Source organism: Anabas testudineus, chromosome 11, assembly GCF_900324465.2.
Source record: "Anabas testudineus chromosome 11, fAnaTes1.2, whole genome shotgun sequence".
In the NCBI taxonomy this organism is placed as follows: Eukaryota; Metazoa; Chordata; class Actinopteri; order Anabantiformes; family Anabantidae; genus Anabas; species Anabas testudineus.
Window position 1 is genome coordinate 597,501 of NC_046620.1, and position 19,981 is coordinate 617,481.

Consider the following 19,981-nt stretch of genomic DNA (forward strand, 5'->3'; position numbering starts at 1 on the left):
AGACATAACTGGTTTACCTGGTTGGAAGTCTCTGTGGTGCAGACAGAGTCTCCAGCCCTGCTCCTCCTCCAGCACTGGAAGCATCTCTCTGTAAACCCAGGCCTCGTCGTGAACGTTGTAGGAGACGAAGGCGTCAAACTGATGAGGAGTTCCCTTCTTCTTCTTCCTGCTGTCATAGAGGAAGGCCAGGAAGAGGTAGAAGCCGTAGGCTAGTTGCCATCTTAGAAAGTGGTAGATGAAGGATGAGAGGAGGGTCAGAACAACCAGACAGGTGCTGGAAATGAAGCAGATGAAGCTGACATCCATCCAACAGGACTCAGTGTTAAATTCTAACAACTTCCTCCCCTGTTGAGCCACAGGAAAGGAACAGGTGTACTGATGGGCGTTGACAACCTGGGTTTGGGCGTTACTCATCACCCACTGGATAAATCCAGCGTTAGAACAGTCACAGGTGAACGGGTTATTGCCCAGGTCCAGGTATGTTAGAGCAGGGAGAGACTGGAAGACCGTCTCATTAATCACTGTCAGATCATTGTCTGTCACTTTTAAATATCTGAGTGCTGAGAGGTCGACCTGAGCTAGAAAATCCAAAGACTTGAGATAACAGTTGGAAAAATCGAGGACCTCCAGATTGGGAATTGGGTGAAACAGTTCAGGATCCAGATCTGACAGATCAGTCCTTGTGATTGTTAGTCTCTTGAGCTGTGGGTTGAATTGAAATGTGATAGGATCTGGTGCAGAAACAGAGATGTTATCAGCTGTAAAGGCCTCTAAATGTTTCATTGCCTGCAGAATCTGTACATCCAAGGAGATATCAGAGTGAGAGTCACTGCAGATTATTGTAAAAACTTTCAAACACTCAACATCAAAAACAGCTTCATAATCATCTGCATGAGGACTTTGGAAACTCCCACCCATACTGAAATGGACTGTGAGATTTTCCAAGTGACGTAACCCTCGGAAGTTATATCTGAAATCAAGAGGAAGAGATACTACAAGAGTTTCCAGATTGTTCAGTCCATCAAAGGCCTCATGTTTTATTCTTTCGATGTAATTTGACACCAGGTCCAAATATTTTAAGGACCTTAATCCTTGAAATTCCCCATCATCAAAGCAAGATACAAAGTTTCTGCTCAAATCCAAAGACACAAGGTTTGGTGGGCCCACGTTAAAGACCTGTCCGTATGTCCTTATCATGTTATCACTCATATACAAAACCTTTAAGTCATCGAAGTTTTCAAAGATGCACCTGTTCAGTTCGGTAATGAAGTTAGATGTCAGATAAAGCTCAGTGAGTCGTGTTGTGTTGATGAAATCATCACAGCTCAACTCAGATATAAGATTGTAACTCAAATTCAGAATCTCAAGGGAGGAGAGGCTCCTAACATCATCTGGCACTTTGGTGAGGAGGTTGTGCTCCACGTTCAGGGACCTCAGTCTCCTCATTGACCGTACTGAACCTTTAGACAGTTCAGTCATGTGAGTATCGGACAAGTCAAGTTCACTGAGCTGAGAGCAGGAGACAAGTTTTGCACTTAAATTGGGGACCTTGTTCCAAAACAGATCCAGCTTCCTAAGTGTTGGTATTTTGCAGACTATAGCTAAGAGATGTTTGTGGATCAACTTCTCCATATAATCCAGTCTCAGATGCATCAGTGAGTCCAGACTCTGCAGGACTTGTTGGATCTCACCAAAAGGAATCAAAGTGTTTCCAAGATACAGGTGAGTTATGTTCCTCAGTAAACTCTTGTCTGGTATGTCCCACTTCAGGACACCAGCTTGACCACATCGAGAAAGGTCTATGGATTGTAGGTGAGGAAAGATCGGTGTGGTGATGCTGAACTTCTTCAGTTTATTATAAGAAACATCCAACACTTTAAGCCCTGAGGATTTACTAAGCTGCAGATCTTTGGTCTCAAAGGACGTAAATAAATTATAGCTAATACTCAGCTCTTGTAGATGTGCTAGCTGGAGAATGGGCTGAATGTCAGTGATTTGTTGGAGGTTGTTGAATCCTAACATTACAGTTTGTAAGCTGCTCAGAAACTGAAAGGCTGATGTATGAATTAACTTAATGTGGTTGGTGCTGAGGACAAGAACCGTGAGGTTGGACAGTCCCTGAAAGAGGTTCGCAGTCAGGTTAGTGAGACGGTTACTTCTGATATCAAGAGTTGTCAATGCACCCAAATGGATGAAAGATCCATCGTCCACATGAGTAATGTAATTATCCTGCAGGTTCAGACTTCGCAGCTTTGACAAGCTGCCAAAATCTTTCCTGTGAATCTTTTTAAGCAGATTGTGGAAGAGTTTTACTGAGGTCACATGTCTGGGGAGGTCATCAGGGACGATAACAAGTTCACGGCTTGAGCAGTCCACAAAAACATCATCCAGAGGATCGTCAGAGTAATCGATGGTGCAGTTTTTCAGTGAGTACGCCAATGAAGGCTGAAGAACAAACGGAAGTAGGACAAGAAGTCTTAGAATGAAGCACAGTGACGAACGTCCTCCTGGTGGCATCTTGGACCATTGGACTGATATGATTGTTCAGTTGTGAGCTGAGCGTTCGTGCAGTTAATGTTTAAGAATGTTAATGTGCAGACAACACTGAAATAAAAGCAGAATGAAAATGTTACAGAGAATTATTTTAAATCCTGAAGAAACACTTTGACATTTTAAATACGCATAAACACTTTCTTGCTACAAAATGAATGTCAATTCACAAATTGATTGTAAAACAACAGACTGTTAGTGTGGAACCATTTTTCTCAGTCTCACTTCCACAAACAACAACTGGAGCTGAGTGCATGTTGCTGTTTGAATGGAACAGACACTTGATTGTGCAAGTCCTGCTGTAAAGAGCCAGCGGCTTTTAAAAACTTGACTCCTGCTCCAAACTTCACATTCACTTTGCTTCCTGTAAATAACATAGAGCCTCCAAGAAGACAGGACAGGCTGATGCACAACTGAAGACACCACTAATGTATTTGTACTATTATTTCACAGTTTTCAAAATGTAGGATGCTGTTTAAATCCCTTAAAAAGAATTCATTTTAACAACACTGGTGATATTACTGTCTGAAATTTAAGCAATAACAATATAGTTTTTTCTAAAAAAGACAGCTTACAGCTGCAGAATATTATATATACAGATATATTATGTACCGTTTTTAAAGTAACATAGATTTTACTGCTCTTTGCTTCCTTATATTTTTCACATTTAAAGTTCCTACTTCACTGTGGCTGGAGCTGCACACATATAAATCACCTTTGTCATTTTTTCCACATGTAAATAATGATAATTCATAATAAAACACAGACATGTCCCCCAGTGTGATGGTGTGGCTCACAGCCGTTAGTGTGTGCGACTGTGAAATAAGAAGAATTGAAGTGTTTGTGTGTTTAAGGTGCTGCATTTGATCAGGATTCAGTTTTTGTTACCTCACAGTTCTAGAAATATTAAAGTACAGCAGCTCGACAGATGAATAAATACTTCTAATACTCACAGTACTTCTGTAGAGTGCCACGTCCCAGCTGTCAGAGCTCAGCAGTGAACACAGAGCCTTCGTGTCAGTTCCCTAATATTTCTACTGCAGCAGTAGAGGAGCTGAGGTGGTGGCCGTTCTTTAGATCTGACAGCATCACTTCACTGACTTTATATTAAAATTATTTCTTTAACCCCACAAACACAAAAAGATGTTTTTACAGCAGATGTTCTTGAGCTGCTGACAGATTTCTGCTGTTTGTGATGAAGCCCTGATGCTGATAAATCAGCTTTGAACTGTACTGGTTTTAGCAGCATGATCAGAATATATTAGACAAACTCAGGTGAAGAACTGACTGATGGAAGGTTTTAGCAAAACCGCAGCGTTCACAACAGTTGTATATTTAGATTTTTATATTTATTTTCACTGCATTTTAAAGAATTTGTGCCACTGTCCAAGAGTCTCAGCCGATGGTTTTAGTCGAAACATGAATGTTTTTAGTTGACACACCACAACAACATCCAGTGGAAATGTACCTTTAAAATTCAAGAGATGTATCAGGTCTTTATGCACGTTTGACAATGAAAAGTAGTTAGAGATACCTGCAGATATTTGGAATTTTAGTAGTAAATGTATAGTAAAGGACTTTCTCCACCACAGCATGAGCCTGTTTTCAAGGTTCAAATCAACCTTGAAACCTCTGGAGGAGCTTTTGTTAAAGCAGCACGTTGACTGATATTTGAGATTAGTTGTATTATAGTTGCTGAACTGTTACATTACACCTTTTTTTCCTGCTACACATTAACTTCCACATTGTTGCAAAGCCCTGTTTAGTACATTTCACTGGTTTGGATGCAGCCTGTGGTGTGAGGCCACAGTTAGATGACCTTGAATAGTACTTCCCAGATTTAAAGGCACGTTCGCCCACAGCAGAGGTGCAGCGGTGAAAACCAAATGCCACATGATGGTTCTTCAGTGGAGAGGATTAAAGCTCAGAGTCAGCAGAAATACCAAACACATCATATTCTGTTTCATGGCTCAAACACAAACTAGACAGAGATCAGAGTTAATGTGCACAGGCTGAAAATATCAGACCAAAAGAAAACGGGTCCTGTTCTTTAACCCTGAGGATTAAATTCATGTCTCTGGTCTCTTGTGACAGATAATATTCAAACACGTTGTGTGACCAAACACTTGTACATTTAGTTTGATCACAGCATGTAGAGCTCTGTATTTAGAATCTGAAACCGATTGGATGTAATATGTTTGTGACTAGTCTTCCACTAGTACCAGCACTTATTTTTATTTTGTCACTTAATGTTTCAGCACTTAGATTTGTCTAATGACCAAACTGCTGTTAGTGAGCGGTACAGTAAATTGTTTCTGTGTTCTCAACTAGAGCCATATTTAATTAATGAAGAAGAAGCTGTTCGTACACATAAACCACTTGGACTGAACAGAATCTGAAGCAGCTACAAACCTTCTCTGTTCAATTATCTCTTATTATCATCATCAGCATCAATTTTCTGTAAAGGTCCTTGTTTCATTTCAAACTAAACGTCAGATTAAATCATTCATGCTTTGACTAAACTCACTAGTTTTATCTTAATAGACCACTTCAGTTAAATGAGGATGACATTTGCTTGTGTGTTGTAAAAGAAGACAGGAAGTAACGTGGGTTCTCTTGGTACAATGACCAACAGGAAGTTCACCAACCGTCCTCACAGTCACTGTCTCCACTTCCCTGCTGCTGAAATTGATTCACTGTGCAGCGAACAACAAGTCGGTCCCACCCCTCAGTCAAACCAGCAAGTTCAGTCAGACTAGAAGTCTAAGAGGGTGACCTGATGTCTGTGTGTCTCACCTGGTTCCACATAGACACGAGGTCGAGGCACAGACATTTAAAGAGCCCCCCCCCCACCTTTCTATACAGACTCCGACTGAAAAAGACCCAGAATGACCACGGAGTGACTGTACCGGTGCTGTACTGAGCATTACACTGACTCAGAGTTCCTGTCTGACATGAAGAGAAGGTTAAACTGTAAAAAAGACCCAGACTGTGTAAAAAATAGAAGCTTCTTCCTTTTTAGCTTTTCCTTTTCAAACCTGTGACGATGACAGAAGCACAATCGTCTTTCACGACCTCCAACATGGCCGCCGCAGATCTGATATCATTCTGTCTGTTTCCAGCTGTATGTTCCCGTCACCTACCTCTGAAGATTTATCTGCAGGAAGTCCTCCCATCAAAGAACTGCATTAACATTTCATCTATTTATAAGCTGGAAGCTGAATGTGAATAGAGGCAGCAGGGATGGGGGCACCCTGTCCCTTCCTTGACAAAATAAAAACATGAATCTGAAGCCTTCCCTTTGGATGTTCCAGGTTTTTCTTCATTCCCACTTCCTGTAGAAAGGGAGGAGACAGAGAAGGTAAAGCTCTGTGCTGCCATTCACCAGCTATTTAAAGGCAGGTTTGGATTTTGGAGGCTTTTGTTGATGGAGTCGTGGTCCGGTGCTGGATTACGCTCTGGAAGACAAAATGGGCTCAGCTTTCTAATCATCAGTAATCCCTCTGTTCTTCTCCATGCTTCACCGTATCGCTGCAGCTGTCAGGTTAATAAAGTCGACCTTAGAGTTTTTCAATATTTGTCTGTGACGTAGTTCTTGAAGTCAGTAAGACTCCGAGTTTTATATTTCTTTTTTAACCAAACACAAACTGAGGAGACTCGTGCTGGTACCTGATTATCTTGTCTGTCCTGCAGCTTTGCTCTGGTTTCCTCTGCTGGTTTTGGTTTGGCATCAGTGGTAGCTTCCCAACGCCTCCCTCTCCTTCACCTGGTCCACCTTGATTCTGCCTTTTTATGGTTTGTACTGGAGAACTTTTCTGGATCTTGATGATTTTGGATGTTTTGATGATTTGGGATTCTGGCTTCATTAGGAGGATTGTGGATTGGGATTTTTCTGTGTGCTGGGCTCACCTGGATATTCTGACATTGTGTCTCTACTTACTTGAACTCTACCATTTTACTCAGCTCCTTTTCCACCTGACCCTCTCAGTGTCCCTCTCCTTTCACTCCATAGCTCAACTTTATTAAAATCCCAAAAGAACTTACTTTGACTCCAGTTAATAAAATTAAAAACATCAGTCAGAATCAGTCATTCAGATGCTGTAAGTGCAGGAGTGGTTGGAAAACAAGCAGGGCGGTAGTGGGGTTGTCTCCACTTGCCTTAAACTAATGTATTATTTTTTTAAGGGCATTACATTGAGCATCATTGCTGTTCTGACAGAACTGTGTTGAATTATGAGTCAAAAGCTGCAGAAAGTTAGTTTAAGGCAGGTTGACTCTTATTCTGAGGGTAAAACCACCTCTATGTGCTCACAATATCTGAAACGATTTAAATCAACATTTAGAGTTTTCCTAATATTAAATGTTGGACTAGTTTTATGGTGATGGAGCCTGGAAACTGCTGAGATCGCTATAAAGTGTCCTTAAACCTCTTCAAACTGCTCACTTGTTGTCGGCTGATGAATGCTTGTAATGGAAAATTCAGGCTCTTGAGGCTTTTTATGATGTCTGGGTTTGTTTTCACTAAATGTGTTTAGGTGTGAAATGTGTCTGAAGGACTCTTCTCCACATGACGACCGCCTCACTTCACTCTGTAAGAGCTGCTTGAAAACCAACAAACTGTCTTTAGACTGTAAATAAATTTCTATCGTCACGAAGCACAAGGAGTTATTACTCTTTTAGATGCAGATGGAAAGAGTGAGATCTCCAAGTATTTCAAGCACTGATAACTTTTCATTAATTTCAAAACACAGAATTAAACCCACAAATTTACATTTATGCTTCCAAACACGTTTTTACTATTATTTGTTGGTGTTTCTTATGTCAAATCTCTGTCAGCTACAAATAGAAACCAATGCACTGCCTTGAAGGGCCTTAGAAACCAATGCACTGCCTTGAAGGGCCTTAGAAACCAATGCACTGCCTTGAAGGGCCTTAGAAACCGATAAACTTGTGTAAACACAGGAAAACAGACGTAGAGAATGAAAATATGCTTCAGACTGTGAAATGACTAAATTTGAAGCCTCTGTTAACACCACAGAGCTTCTCCATTTAGCTGAGATGTAGAAACTGAACCCCGTGGCCTCCCCTCTGCTGACCTCAGAGATGAGGCCAGTTCCTGCTACAGCATGTTTGTGGATGATCAGAGCTGGAAAGTCTACAAACAGCAGTTAGCAAAGAAGTAGCATCATTAAAAGACAATAGCAGACAGGAATAGACGGTCTACAGGACAGTTACAGTCTACAGACTGATCGTTGTAGAGTGAACAAGTCTTGCTCCATCGAAAGGCAGAATGAAGTCTCCTCATGTAGTCTCCACACAGTGTAGTGTGGAAACCTCGGTCCTGCATCTACACAGACGACACAGGTGTTTGGGTTCAGTACAAAGTGTCGGTCACACACAGTCACTGTGGCTCTGTGAACGGAAGCAGGAAGTTCAAACTCAACAATCGAGAGCAGGAGTAACAAAGGAGCTTGTACGGGGGCTGTGGTTGATTCATTAAAATAGAAATGTATTGGCTGCGTGTCTGATGTAAAACATTATCACTGTTCTTTTAACCTGCAGTTTGATTCTAAGTCTTATTAAAACTGATGCTTCTTGAACTGCAGAACCTGTTTTTAAATGTTCTTTAGTTTCAGGTCTACACTACGTACTCCTACAACGAGAACCACTCACATGGAACCAAGGTCATAGCCGTGTATGTAAGTTCAACCATCAGTGAGAAGTTTAGAAGTTTAGTGAGCTGTGATTTAGGATTTCTGTTTGGCCTCTCACCTGATACCCACTCACTATTCATCAGAGTCGCTTTATTTGGATTAGACCTGTCCAAATATTGATCTGTGACATAAATCACAGAGCTTCTATGTCTGTGGGACCGGAGCTTCACATTTGACATTTCGTGCAATATCAGATCTAAAACATTATCCCCTCAGTGACTTTGGACGCGATCCTCCTTTAACTCACCTCTCTGAGATCAATTTATAATAAAACATCTGAAGTTTAATATCACTGTGCTTCTCTTCTATTCATTAACGTCGTCCTTTTTTCCTGTACACAGTCTGACTGACAGCTAGGCACTTCTGGATTCATCAGATTTTCTGATAACATCACTGAACCAACCTCATAAAACCTCCTGCAGCCGCAGTTCGCACATCCAAAAACTAATGATCTGCTTCATATAAAGGATGAAACATCAACAGCAACACAGAAGGAGTTTCAGTTTAAAACTGGGTCATAAAAAGCAGAAACAGTTCACGTCCTCTTTTAGTCTCAGGAGAATTTAAACTCTTTAAATTTATATGATCCCTGCCTCATTAAGAATACCTGCCCTTATGTCCATCGTTGGCTCCCTGTGGGACTTGAACCATTAACCCTGGCAGTCCTGGTGCCTTGCTCCACCGTCACATTACTGCTCAGTGTGTGAACCTGTGAGTGGAGAGGTGCTTTAATCTCAGGTGAGGCTCCTCGGAGGTTTGATGTGGAATATGGATGAGCAGGATGTAAATGTGAAGAGCAGCAGCTGAAGGTGACTCCTCTTCTCGTTATGGAGCTAACGAGCAGAGAGGAGACGGGATGAGGAAAAGAAAAGTCGAACGACACAAAGCAGCAGGAAAATTAGACTGAAAACTGAAAGACGCCAGGAATAAAAGAAAAGACTGAAACCCGTCTGTGGAGCAGACCGGACCTGGTCACGTCTGAGAAATCAAAGGTGCTTCCTCTGACTCAGTTCTATTTGCTGGTTCTTGTTAATAGACACGTTGATCTCGCCCTGGGAGTTTTTAATTAAGGGTGAATCTGCAGGAAGTGAAAACTACAGACCGCCATGAAGGTCATCACAACAATACTTACAGTACTAACACACACACTGCTTCCAGCAGGCTCTGTGTGTGTGTTCAACAGACAGATGGAGTCCCAGGAGGACTGTGGGAAGTCAGTAATCTTAACCAGTGTGTGACCTCCTTCTGAGTGGGCGGCTGCTCTCATTAGCATGTCTACTTCATGAATATGTGCATAATCAATGAGCAGCCTCTTCAGACTTCCTGTCAAAGGAGGAGAATGACACATGAGCCGAGGTAATGGTGTGAATATTATCACTGTGTTGTCATGGTAATAAAACCGTGAGTATATTCATCTCAAATCAAGGTTTAACAACAAGTTCCTCGTAGAACCTCCAGAACATCTTGTGCTTTGTTTTTAAAGAACTACTGTTTACGAGGCCAAGTTCTGTAACTGACTTGTTTAGGTGAAAGGTCATAGGTAGGGATGAGCACGATGAAATATATAATTCAAAAACATTTTATTTAAACATAAAGATAAAGATAAAGATAAACTTTATTGTCATTGTAACATCGTACAACGAGATTAACATGATTCTATGGAAATAATAAAATAAATATTATACATGTTGTTACCATGGTAACAATTCAACTAACCATGTAATTGTAATGTAAGTTTTATTCATGATGGTTCTTTTAACATCACTGTCTTATTCCTTTCAACTGAAGACGAAATAAAACTTTACATGAAAGTAGACAACATCACCTAGAAGGTTATTAACCACTGTCACCTCCTCCTCTCTTTGAACTGCGTTACCCAGAAGCCCCCTGTGGGAGGCCATGACAGAAAGTCTCATTTACAAGTTCAAACACAGAAGAACCTTCTCAGACGTAAAGAGAAGATAAAATAAGAGACAAGAGATGAGGGGAGATGAAAGCTGTGGGAGGACTGAAGCTAATTAACAAGTTTCACTTTAATGAAAAAGGGCGACACCAAGGTGTAATTATCACCTGTCAGTGGTGTCCAGGCTCAGATGGAGGTAAAGATTAAATGACACGAATAACAGAAAATCACCAGAGTACAGCACTTTTCTACAGCAGAGATGGGTTTGATGTCCAGAATTAGTCTTAACATTTCATTGGATGTAGAAGTTGCTGGATGTATTTTATTCCTGTGTGACCTCTGACCCTTTAGGCATTGGAAATTGTTTCAAAGCAACAGCAAGCAAAGGGCAAAGTGTAGGCCAAAGGACAGGACACCTGAAGCTATGGAAGAGAAACTGTAATGTCCACAGGGAAGAGACGAATGATCAGTATTTAGAAAAGACAAAGGACAAACAGTTCATAATTTAAATAGTTAACTAAAGCATAGTTCATTACAACTTCATGGAAACTAACAAAAGTCAAGACTAAAAAGATCAAGTCAACTAAACACACACTAAACCAAACATAACTAACCCAACTCCAGACAGGAGACAGGGATACACCTGTAATACAAAACAGATACAACATTAAATCAAGTCTAACTATCAAAGCAAGTAACACAACAAACCTCAAAAGAAGTTTCAGTTAGCTCCAATGTTTCGATGTCAGGTGAACAGAATGACAGGTTTCTACCCAGTCCCTGAAGGACGCTGCAGGATTTTTACTGAACTGTGCCTTTATTTTCAACACATGTTGCATGTCTCCTCATGTCGACATGGCTTTTCTCTAGGTACTCTGGATTCCTCTAGGTTAGGCTAGTTGGTCATGTGTGTGAACGGTTGTCTGTCTCTTGTCAGTCCTGTAACACACCTGTCCAGCGTGCACCCCACCTCTCGTCCAATGACAGCTCGGATAGACGCTAGCACTGTTGAAAACCTTTAGAGGTCAGGATAACGATGGATGGACTTTACACAGGCTTGGTCGTTTTGACAGGAACGAATGCGCAGGAGTCACTGTGATACCTTCAGTGCTCGGTATTGATGTGTTTTTAGGAAAAGCACTTCAGCTAATTGTCATGTATGAATTTAGTAAAGTCATTTCTGAGCTAACGTTTACTTGGAGTATTTCACATCTCAGGGTGTAACTGTTGTAATTTCACCACCTTGTGTTGTAAGACTTAGTTCTGTTGGTTCAACAGTTCAAATATATTTAGAAAGTTTTGCAGCACAGAGGTTTCACATCTCTTTTTTTAGTGGGACACGTATTCCTTCACTGCAGGAAGTTAACACTACTGAACTGAAACAAAGCCTGTTTGTTCAGTTCTGAGCCCCGACCGTGACATCTGAGGCTCTACACTCGAGACTGTAAGTATTACCAATATTCCTGTTTGTTGAAGCTCATTTACTTTATGAACAAACCTAAAAAAAACAAAAAATGCTTCAATAATACTTAAGTTTTTTAACCATGTCACATATAATCCAGCACTCACCACTACTACTGTTTTTTTTAGTCCACACTCTTTTTTTTCTAGGTTGCTTTTCTTCCTAAAATATATTTGAACATTTTCTATCAGAATCTGAGAGGATTCATACCCTGTATGACGTATGTGATGGTAAAACTGAATGAATGTTCTCGAATAAAATGTGGTTTTAAATAGATTGAGACATTTGAAGGCACCACCATTGTCTATACTACACAAATTATTATTTTAAAGATAAACAGTTAATCAAAGAAACAATCATTCAGTAATTACGTTAGTTCCAGCTGTCAACTATCTAGACTGTATTAATTAGCGTTTTATGTCACAGTCATGTTAACTGTTTTCTAATTAAATGTCATATTGCTTCCTGTTTATCAAAGAGACAACTGTGTGATTGGATTGTAAACTAGTCCTGTAAAGGATAAAGTCATTTCTAACATTTAAATACTCACTCTTTTATTTCACTGAGGTCTTCGACAGATTTACATCTTTGAACATTACTAGCTTCGGACGTCCGAATTACAGGAGCTGAACATATCAGTCCAATGGTCCAAGATGCCACCAGGAGGACGTTCGTCACTATGCTTCATTCTAAGACTTCTTGTCCTACTTCCGTTTCTTCTTCAGCCTTCATTGGCGTACTCACTGAAAAACTGCACCATCGATTACTCTGACGATCCTCTGGATGATGTTTTTGTGGACTGCTCAAGCCGTGAACTTGTTATCGTCCCTGATGACCTCCCCAGACATGTGACCTCAGTAAAACTCTTCCACAATCTGCTTAAAAAGATTCACAGGAAAGATTTTGGCAGCTTGTCAAAGCTGCGAAGTCTGAACCTGCAGGATAATTACATTACTCATGTGGACGATGGATCTTTCATCCATTTGGGTGCATTGACAACTCTTGATATCAGAAGTAACCGTCTCACTAACCTGACTGCGAACCTCTTTCAGGGACTGTCCAACCTCACGGTTCTTGTCCTCAGCACCAACCACATTAAGTTCATTCATACATCAGCCTTTCAGTTTCTGAGCAGCTTACAAACTGTAATGTTAGGATTCAACAACCTCCAACAAATCACTGACATTCAGCCCATTCTCCAGCTACCACATCTACAAGAGCTGAGTATTAGCTATAATTTATTTACGTCCTTTGAGACCAAAGATCTGCAGCTTAGTAAATCCTCAGGGCTTAAAGTGTTGGATGTTTCTTATAATAAACTGAAGAAGTTCAGCATCACCACACCGATCTTTCCTCACCTACAATCCATAGACCTTTCTCGATGTGGTCAAGCTGGTGTCCTGAAGTGGGACATACCAGACAAGAGTTTACTGAGAAACATAACTCACCTGTATCTTGGACACACTTTAATTCCTTATGATGAGATCCAACAAGTCCAGCAGAGTCTGGACTCACTGATGCATCTGAGACTGGGGTACAAGAAATTGATCAACAAAAGACTTTTAGACACATTCTGCAAAATACCAACACTTAGGAAGTTGGATCTGTCTTCGAACAAGGTCGCAAGTAAAAAACTTGTCTCCTGCTCTCAGCTCAGTGAACTTGACTTGTCCGATACTCACATGACTGAACTGCCTAAAGGTTCCATACGTTCAATGAAGAGACTGAGGTCCCTGAACGTGGAGCACAATTTCTACCATAACGTGCCACATGATGTTAGGAGCCTGTCCTCCCTTGAGATTCTGAATCTGAACGACAATCTAATCTCTGAGTTGAGCTGTGATGATTTCATCAACACAACACGACTCATTGAGCTTCATCTAAAAACCAACCGCATTGCCAAACTGGTCAAGTGTGTGTTTGAAAAACTTAATGAGCTGAAGGTTTTAGATCTGAGTCACAACATGCTACAGACATTTGGAAATTCCTTCAAAACAGGCGCATTGAAGCTTGAGTTCTTAGATATGAGTGAAAACTCTGTACAACATCTTGAAAAAGGGGATTTTCAAGGTTTAATATCCCTAAAATATTTAAATGTGGTTTCAGATGACATTGATAATACGGCCTTTAAGGGACTGAACAACCTGGAGACTCTTGTAATACATGTTCCCCTCAGCTTTAAGTATAACTTCACCGATCTACCAAAGTTGGAAAATCTTACAATCTACTTGAGTAATGTCAGTAGTTTGAAAAGTCTCAATACAAACAGCGTTGAAGCTTTCTTTAATTTAAAGTCATTAAAATCTTTCACAATGATCTGCAGCGGTCACCTCTGTGGCTTCGACTGTGACAAACTAACACAAACGCTCAGGGGCATGAACCATTTAGAGGACTTCACAGCTGACAATATATATAGTTCTGCAGCACAAGTCGGCACATTGAGGTTTAACGTCCACCTTAAAAGACTAACAATCAGACAGACTGATCTGTCAGAGCTGGATCCTGAACTGTTTCACCCAATCCCCAATCTGGAGGTCCTTGATTTTTCTAGCTGTAAACTCAAGTCTTTGGATTTTCTGGTGAAGGCTCGCCCATCTGCACTAAGATTCTTAAACCTCAGCAATAATGAGCTCACAGTGATCAATGAGACGGTCTTCCAGTCTCTCCCTGCTCTAACATACCTGGACCTGGACAATAACCCGTTCACCTGTGACTGTTCTAACGCTGGATTTATCCAGTGGGTAATAGGCAACAACCAAACTCAGGTTGTAAACGCCCATCAGTACACCTGTTCCTCTCCTGGTGCTGAACAGGGCAGGAAGTTGCTGGACTTTGACGTCCAGTCCTGTTGGATGGATGTCGGCTTCCTCTGCTTCATTTCCAGCACCTGTCTGGTTGTTCTGGCCCTCCTCTCATCCTTCATCTACCACTTTCTAAGATGGCAACTATCCTACGGCTTCTACTTCTTCCAGGCCTTCCTCTATGACAGCAGGAAGAAGAAGAAGGGAACTCCTCATCAGTTTGACGCCTTCGTCTCCTACAACGTTCACGACGAGGCCTGGGTTTACAGAGAGATGCTTCCAGTGCTGGAGGAGGAGCAGGGCTGGAGACTCTGTCTGCACCACAGAGACTTCCAACCAGGTAAACCAGTTCTGTCTTTACGTCTGTCTCTTCTTTTCTGCTTGCTGCTTAAAATGAATTGATCCCATATCAACAACATCTTAGCAGCAATCTGCACTAGTATACAACAAATTTCCCACCTTAAAAAAAACACAAACCCGCTCTCAATAGAAAGATGACAACACTGATGAATACACTGTACTCAGTTTCTGATGGTCCTGGAAATACCTTGAACAGTTAAAAAAGTCAAACAACACTTTCTCAGTAGGCTCAGTTTTCTATGACCTGTTATCATTTAACTCGAACAGTTAACACCACTGGACCTTCGCAACACGTATGAGGTTGAGTTTAAGTCTATAAAAGGAAGACGTGCTGTTATCAGTTCCACAAAGTTATTTTGAGAAGTTTCTCACCCTCAGTCAGAACCAGAGCCGGCCTCCGTTTGTCCATTAATAATAAATGTTTGTATAAATGTGTAAAGATGATAAGTGATCTTTCATTTTAGTGAGGGTTTGGCTAAACACTGTTTAAGGTCTAGCAGCAATAAATGATGCAGCAGTCCTGTCTAAAGAGGTACTTCAGAGGACAACACGTCACGTCTGACATGCATTATTACTGACGTCTAGCTTATTCACTAAGACATGACAATAACTATTCTTCAAATAATCACTGCAGCATTCGGACGTGGTTGTGCACAGCTACTTGAAGCTAAAACAATAAACTCTGAGTACATCTGAACTGAAACTTTGCATGTTGGTGTATGAAATTCTGATGTTTGTGTTTGGTAAATTCACCTTTATTTACTTTCCTTACTAAAGACTTTCATGGAGTTAAATTGTTCTCTGTGACTTGCAGATGTTCTGCACAGAATTCTTAGTGGTTTTGGAAACGCTCTATTTTTGTAGCTTATCGTTTTTAGTCTGGAGCCGATTTGTGCAGATTTCTTTCAACTGTATCTAGCTGCCTGATGGAACCAGTGTCAGCTCCAGCAGTTGTGGTAACTCCTGAATGCAGGTGTCAAACAAGAACTCTGTGAACATGGTCTTAAACCTCCAGGCTCCATATTTACTCACATACATACTGTTGTGTTTACAGGTGAACCCATGGAGAACATTACAGACACCATCTACAGCAGCAGGAAGACCATCTGTGTGATAAGTCAGCACTTCCTGCAGAGCGAGTGGTGCTCCAGAGAGATCCAGATGGCCAGGTGGGGGTGCCAGCCTTCATGATCCTTTCTGTATTTTAATGATGGCTACACACAGATAGATTAAACGACCTCCCTGTGGTAACATCTAGCAGTGTGTCCTGCTCTTATGTCACAGTCCTCTCTCTTCTGGTCTGTCCTGGTCCTGGTCTGTCCTGGTCCTGTCTGTCCTGTGTGTTGTTACAGTTTCCGTCTGTTTGACGAGCAGAAGGACGTGTTGATCCTCCTGTTTCTGGAGGAGATCCCGGACCAGCAGATGTCTCCGTACTACCGGATGAGGAAGCTGGTGAAGAGACGCACTTACCTGAGCTGGCCTCAGGCTGGACAACACACAGGAGTGTTCTGGCAGAACGTCCGGAGAGCTCTGGACACAGGAGACGACCCCACCGACAACAACCTGCTGACTGGACCAGCACAGTGCTGAGATATCACTGAAGGTTTGAAGGAGAATTTTACCGTGAACGAGATCCAGATCCTCACCTTCCACAGCGACAGAGTCTTAGTGTCACTAAACATTGTTAGATTGTTGTGATTGATTCTTCTCCACAGTTACAGAAGAAATGCATCACGTCCTTTATCGCTCAGTATATTTTATTTCCTCTGTCTTGTTTGATTAGACAAAATAGATTTCCTACCTTATTACCTGTAAATATAAATTCTGAACTTCCCACTGAAGTCCACAGAGCTGTGTTTGGGACCACAGACCGATTTAATTCATGTGTACTGGTCAAGAGTTTGACATAATCTGTCCCTGTAGTTCTCCTGTTGATTGGCTTTCAAATAAATGGCTCATTAATCTTTATGACCCCACTGATTACACACACTCAGGTGCTAGATACTGTAAATACTGTTTTGTGTGTGTGTGTGTGTGTGTGTGTAATGAAGCATTAGAGAACAAGAGGGCGAATTAAAAAGTGACAGGAGTTCAGCGTTGAAGAAAAATTGCTTTGGATGTGATTGTATTAGAATAGATTTCTCATTTAAACATCAATATTTAATTTTATTAAGTGACTTTTTTAAAACCTTTAACGTCGTTTTATTGAATGTCATGTTTCACATTTATTTCATTACAGTGCAAACATTAGTACAGAAGCAGTGAGACGTCACATGCTCAGCACAGTTACTATCGTATGTACCTTCACCTTTACCCAACGTGAAAAACGTGAAATCCTCGTTTTAATACAACCTTCTGATCTATTAAACCACACAGCTTCAGCTGCTTAGTATAATCACATCTCATACAGATGCAGACATGGCTGTGCTGTAACTGTTTTCTGCTTTTTTCTGCCTCAGACCACACTTACTGTGCAGCATCTGTCAACTGTTCTGAAACCTGATCACTGGGTACTGAACTCTTATACTACAGTGCAGATATTTAATCAATAATAATACTTTAATTACTGAATGTAATGAAACTTAGTCAGTTTGTTACTGAGAGGAGCATAAAGCTGCTATATCTGTAATAATCTGTATCAGCAGGTCCACTGTGTGTTATTGATCAAGGACATGGACCTGGTTCAGAGTAGATGAACAAACAGCCACTCACTGATTAAACCTCTAATGGCCTCTGTCAGTACGTACCACTTTAATATGTGTGCATTGATCTGAGTGTGGTGTGTGTTCCTCACACTTAGTCTAATTAATCACACTCTCATTACAATGAAATCTGCTTTATTAGATGTTCAGAGTCTCTGTAGCTCTCTGCTCCCATGTGTTTTTTTTAGTTCACCTATGTCCGATTATCTGGACCTGACCCTGAATAAGAGACAGTCTGGACAGCTAACCAATCTATCATTGGGTAGACGCAGAGAGACAGACAACCATTCACACCGACAGTCACTGATGAATTTAAGTGCACGTCTTTGGACCGTTACTCTTCAGAGTCAAATCTGAAGATGGAGATGATTTACACGAATAAATATAAAATACAAAACTCCACAAAGACAAAAAACACTCGAATGCTGCATCACTTTTTATGTCATTGTTAATATTTACTGTGATAGACAGAAACATACTTACAGTAGCAAGAAAAAGTATGTGAACCTTTTGGAATTTCATGGTTTTCAGGATTAATATTTCATCAAATGTCATCTGATCTTCATCTAAATCAATACAGAATTAATATATATAATGGTAAATAACTGGTTGACCCCCCCTTGGCAGTAAGGGGTGTCAACCAGTATAAAGCAACATTAATACGCTGATGGATACAAACACAGATACTGGACCAAACATATCTGGGGCTAAATTTACAGAATGTTGCTTCACTGCTTCTATAAATTACACAGGATGAATAACGTGATATTAAGTAGAGTGGATCAAGGTGGAGTCACTCATGAATAATGGAACAGAGACTGTGCTCATATGAATCTACACACTACTGTTATTATTACTGTGCTGAACCACAGCAGAGATTATGGCAACTTATTAATAATGGAGAAGGCTTTATTAACTGTAATAACAATAGTTATGGTCATAATAAAATCATATAGTTTCATTAAGTAATACACACACTTTACACACAATAATGACCATGAGCTATAAAATTCCACCTCAACTCTATTGAAATGGAGTTTGGGAGTCAATAAACCTAAAATCTGCCAAATGTAAAAAGCGGCATCAGTTTGCAGTAAAGAAGATTGGAACATAAAAAGAGAATTAAAGGCTAAATCAAGCTCATAAAGTAAAAGCTGATTAAAACAAAACCACAGAGACAAGTTTCCATCGTCGGCCAAACTCGGAGCTCATCTCTGTCGTCTCCAAACTTTAATGGTCCAAAATGATGCGGTTACCTGGCAACCAATGATCCGATAACAGCTCTTCATTTGGAGACATCAAAAGTCATCGACTGAAACAGGGAGAGCAATCTGCTGCTATTACACCTCATCTGACCTCCATCAGCCCCACACAGTTAACTCTCACAGACGGTGTCGGTGCCACACAGCGTTACACGACCACGGAGAAACTAGTCAGCACACACGAGAGGAGACGTGTCTGAGTGCAGAGCTTCCCTCTCTGCAAGAGCGTCACTGTTGGACAGGAAGTGTCTTTGTTACGACGTTGTTTTGTGAATGGTTGAAGAAGAACTAACTGGTTCAACTATAATATCTCAGGTCATCAGTGCTTCAGCTGCATTTTGCTGAACGAGCATCTCAAAGTGGTTTTAAGTCGTACTAAACTGTACAAATAGTTTAATAATGTGTAGTAATATCATCTGTCCGTCAACGAAGCAGTTTGAAAAAAGCCACGGATGAAGAAACGGAATAATTTCTTAGGACAGAGAGAAGATGTCATTTTGTAAATGTAGTGAAATAAAAAGGTCAACATCACATAAAGATCACAGGTACCCGATTCTAAAACATGTCCGTGAATAGAAGTGACCTCATTTAGTAAAACACTGATGTTTTGTTGTCACGTTGAAGCACAGATGAGTCCGTCTGTAAATGACCAGCAGAGACCTGAGAACTGGATTCTAGCAGACGTCGTCTGACCGTACGTTAGTTAACGCCCTGAATGATTCTCCATTACAGTAACATCACTGAGCAGCTGTCAGTCATTTGCTCACCCCCCCACCCCCTCCCTGTCCCAGACTAAATTTAATTGAACCCAGTCAGACAGATATTGACTCCATTTAAACCTCCGTCTGCTGTTAATCCCTCTTTTCTGTCATTTTCTATCTTCACTACACACAAACACTCTCTCTCTCTCTCTCTCTGACACAGTCGGATGCTCTCTCACCCTGGATTTCCTGCATGTCCTCGGTTATCTCGTCTCATTGAGGAGCACATTTCAGCCTCCCCACCCTGTCAGCAGTCTGCCCCCAGTCTGCTGACACTAATAAAATTGTTTCCTGTTAAATCCTCTCAGTGACTCTGTCAGAGAAACCAGAGGAGCTGCTGCTGCTGCTCATCAGTTTTTAACGAGGTGATTTCTCACTCACACTGATTCACCTGCAGGAGGCGCTCAGGTCACCGTCCCCTGCTGCTTCCTGTGGAAAGGCTGAACTGTAACATACCTCTTCTTTA

General features: G+C 41.0%; 2 protein-coding genes across 5 annotated transcripts in view; one reads left to right on the forward strand and one right to left on the reverse strand.

Annotated features, from left to right (window-relative positions):
- LOC113155169 (toll-like receptor 13) overlaps positions 1 to 3,540 on the reverse strand; it is a 4,628-nt gene extending 1,088 nt beyond the window's left edge. For both annotated transcript variants that reach the window (XM_026349727.1, XM_026349728.1), the window contains exons 1-2: positions 3,504 to 3,540; positions 18 to 2,604 (exon numbers count right to left, since the gene is read on the reverse strand). In XM_026349727.1, the coding sequence (XP_026205512.1) occupies positions 18 to 2,517 (2,500 nt within the window). In that variant the 5' untranslated portion in view covers positions 2,518 to 2,604; positions 3,504 to 3,540. The remainder of the gene's footprint in view (positions 1 to 17; positions 2,605 to 3,503) is intronic.
- A 7,956-nt stretch (positions 3,541 to 11,496) lies between these two features.
- On the forward strand, positions 11,497 to 18,248 carry LOC113155171 (toll-like receptor 13). 3 transcript variants are annotated; one of them, XM_026349732.1, is made up of 4 exons: positions 11,497 to 11,611; positions 12,197 to 14,770; positions 15,845 to 15,959; positions 16,143 to 18,248. In XM_026349732.1, exons 2-4 carry the CDS (start codon positions 12,283 to 12,285, stop codon positions 16,378 to 16,380), a joined length of 2,841 nt encoding a protein of 946 aa, XP_026205517.1. In that variant the 5' UTR covers positions 11,497 to 11,611; positions 12,197 to 12,282; the 3' UTR covers positions 16,381 to 18,248. The 3 variants fall into 3 exon arrangements, with proteins under 3 accessions (XP_026205517.1, XP_026205518.1, XP_026205519.1); XM_026349733.1 differs by having other exon boundaries at positions 12,208 to 14,770; XM_026349734.1 differs by having other exon boundaries at positions 16,165 to 16,306.
- The last annotated feature ends 1,733 nt before the right edge of the window (positions 18,249 to 19,981 follow it).

Coding starts and splice junctions, on each gene's coding strand:
- LOC113155171 (XM_026349732.1), top strand. CDS start 12,283: ATGCCACCAGGAGGACGTTCGTCACTATGCTTCATTCTAAGACTTCTT. Junction 14,771..15,844: donor CCACAGAGACTTCCAACCAG/GTAAACCAGTTC, acceptor TTGTGTTTACAG/GTGAACCCATGGAGAACATT. Junction 15,960..16,142: donor AGAGAGATCCAGATGGCCAG/GTGGGGGTGCCA, acceptor GTGTTGTTACAG/TTTCCGTCTGTTTGACGAGC.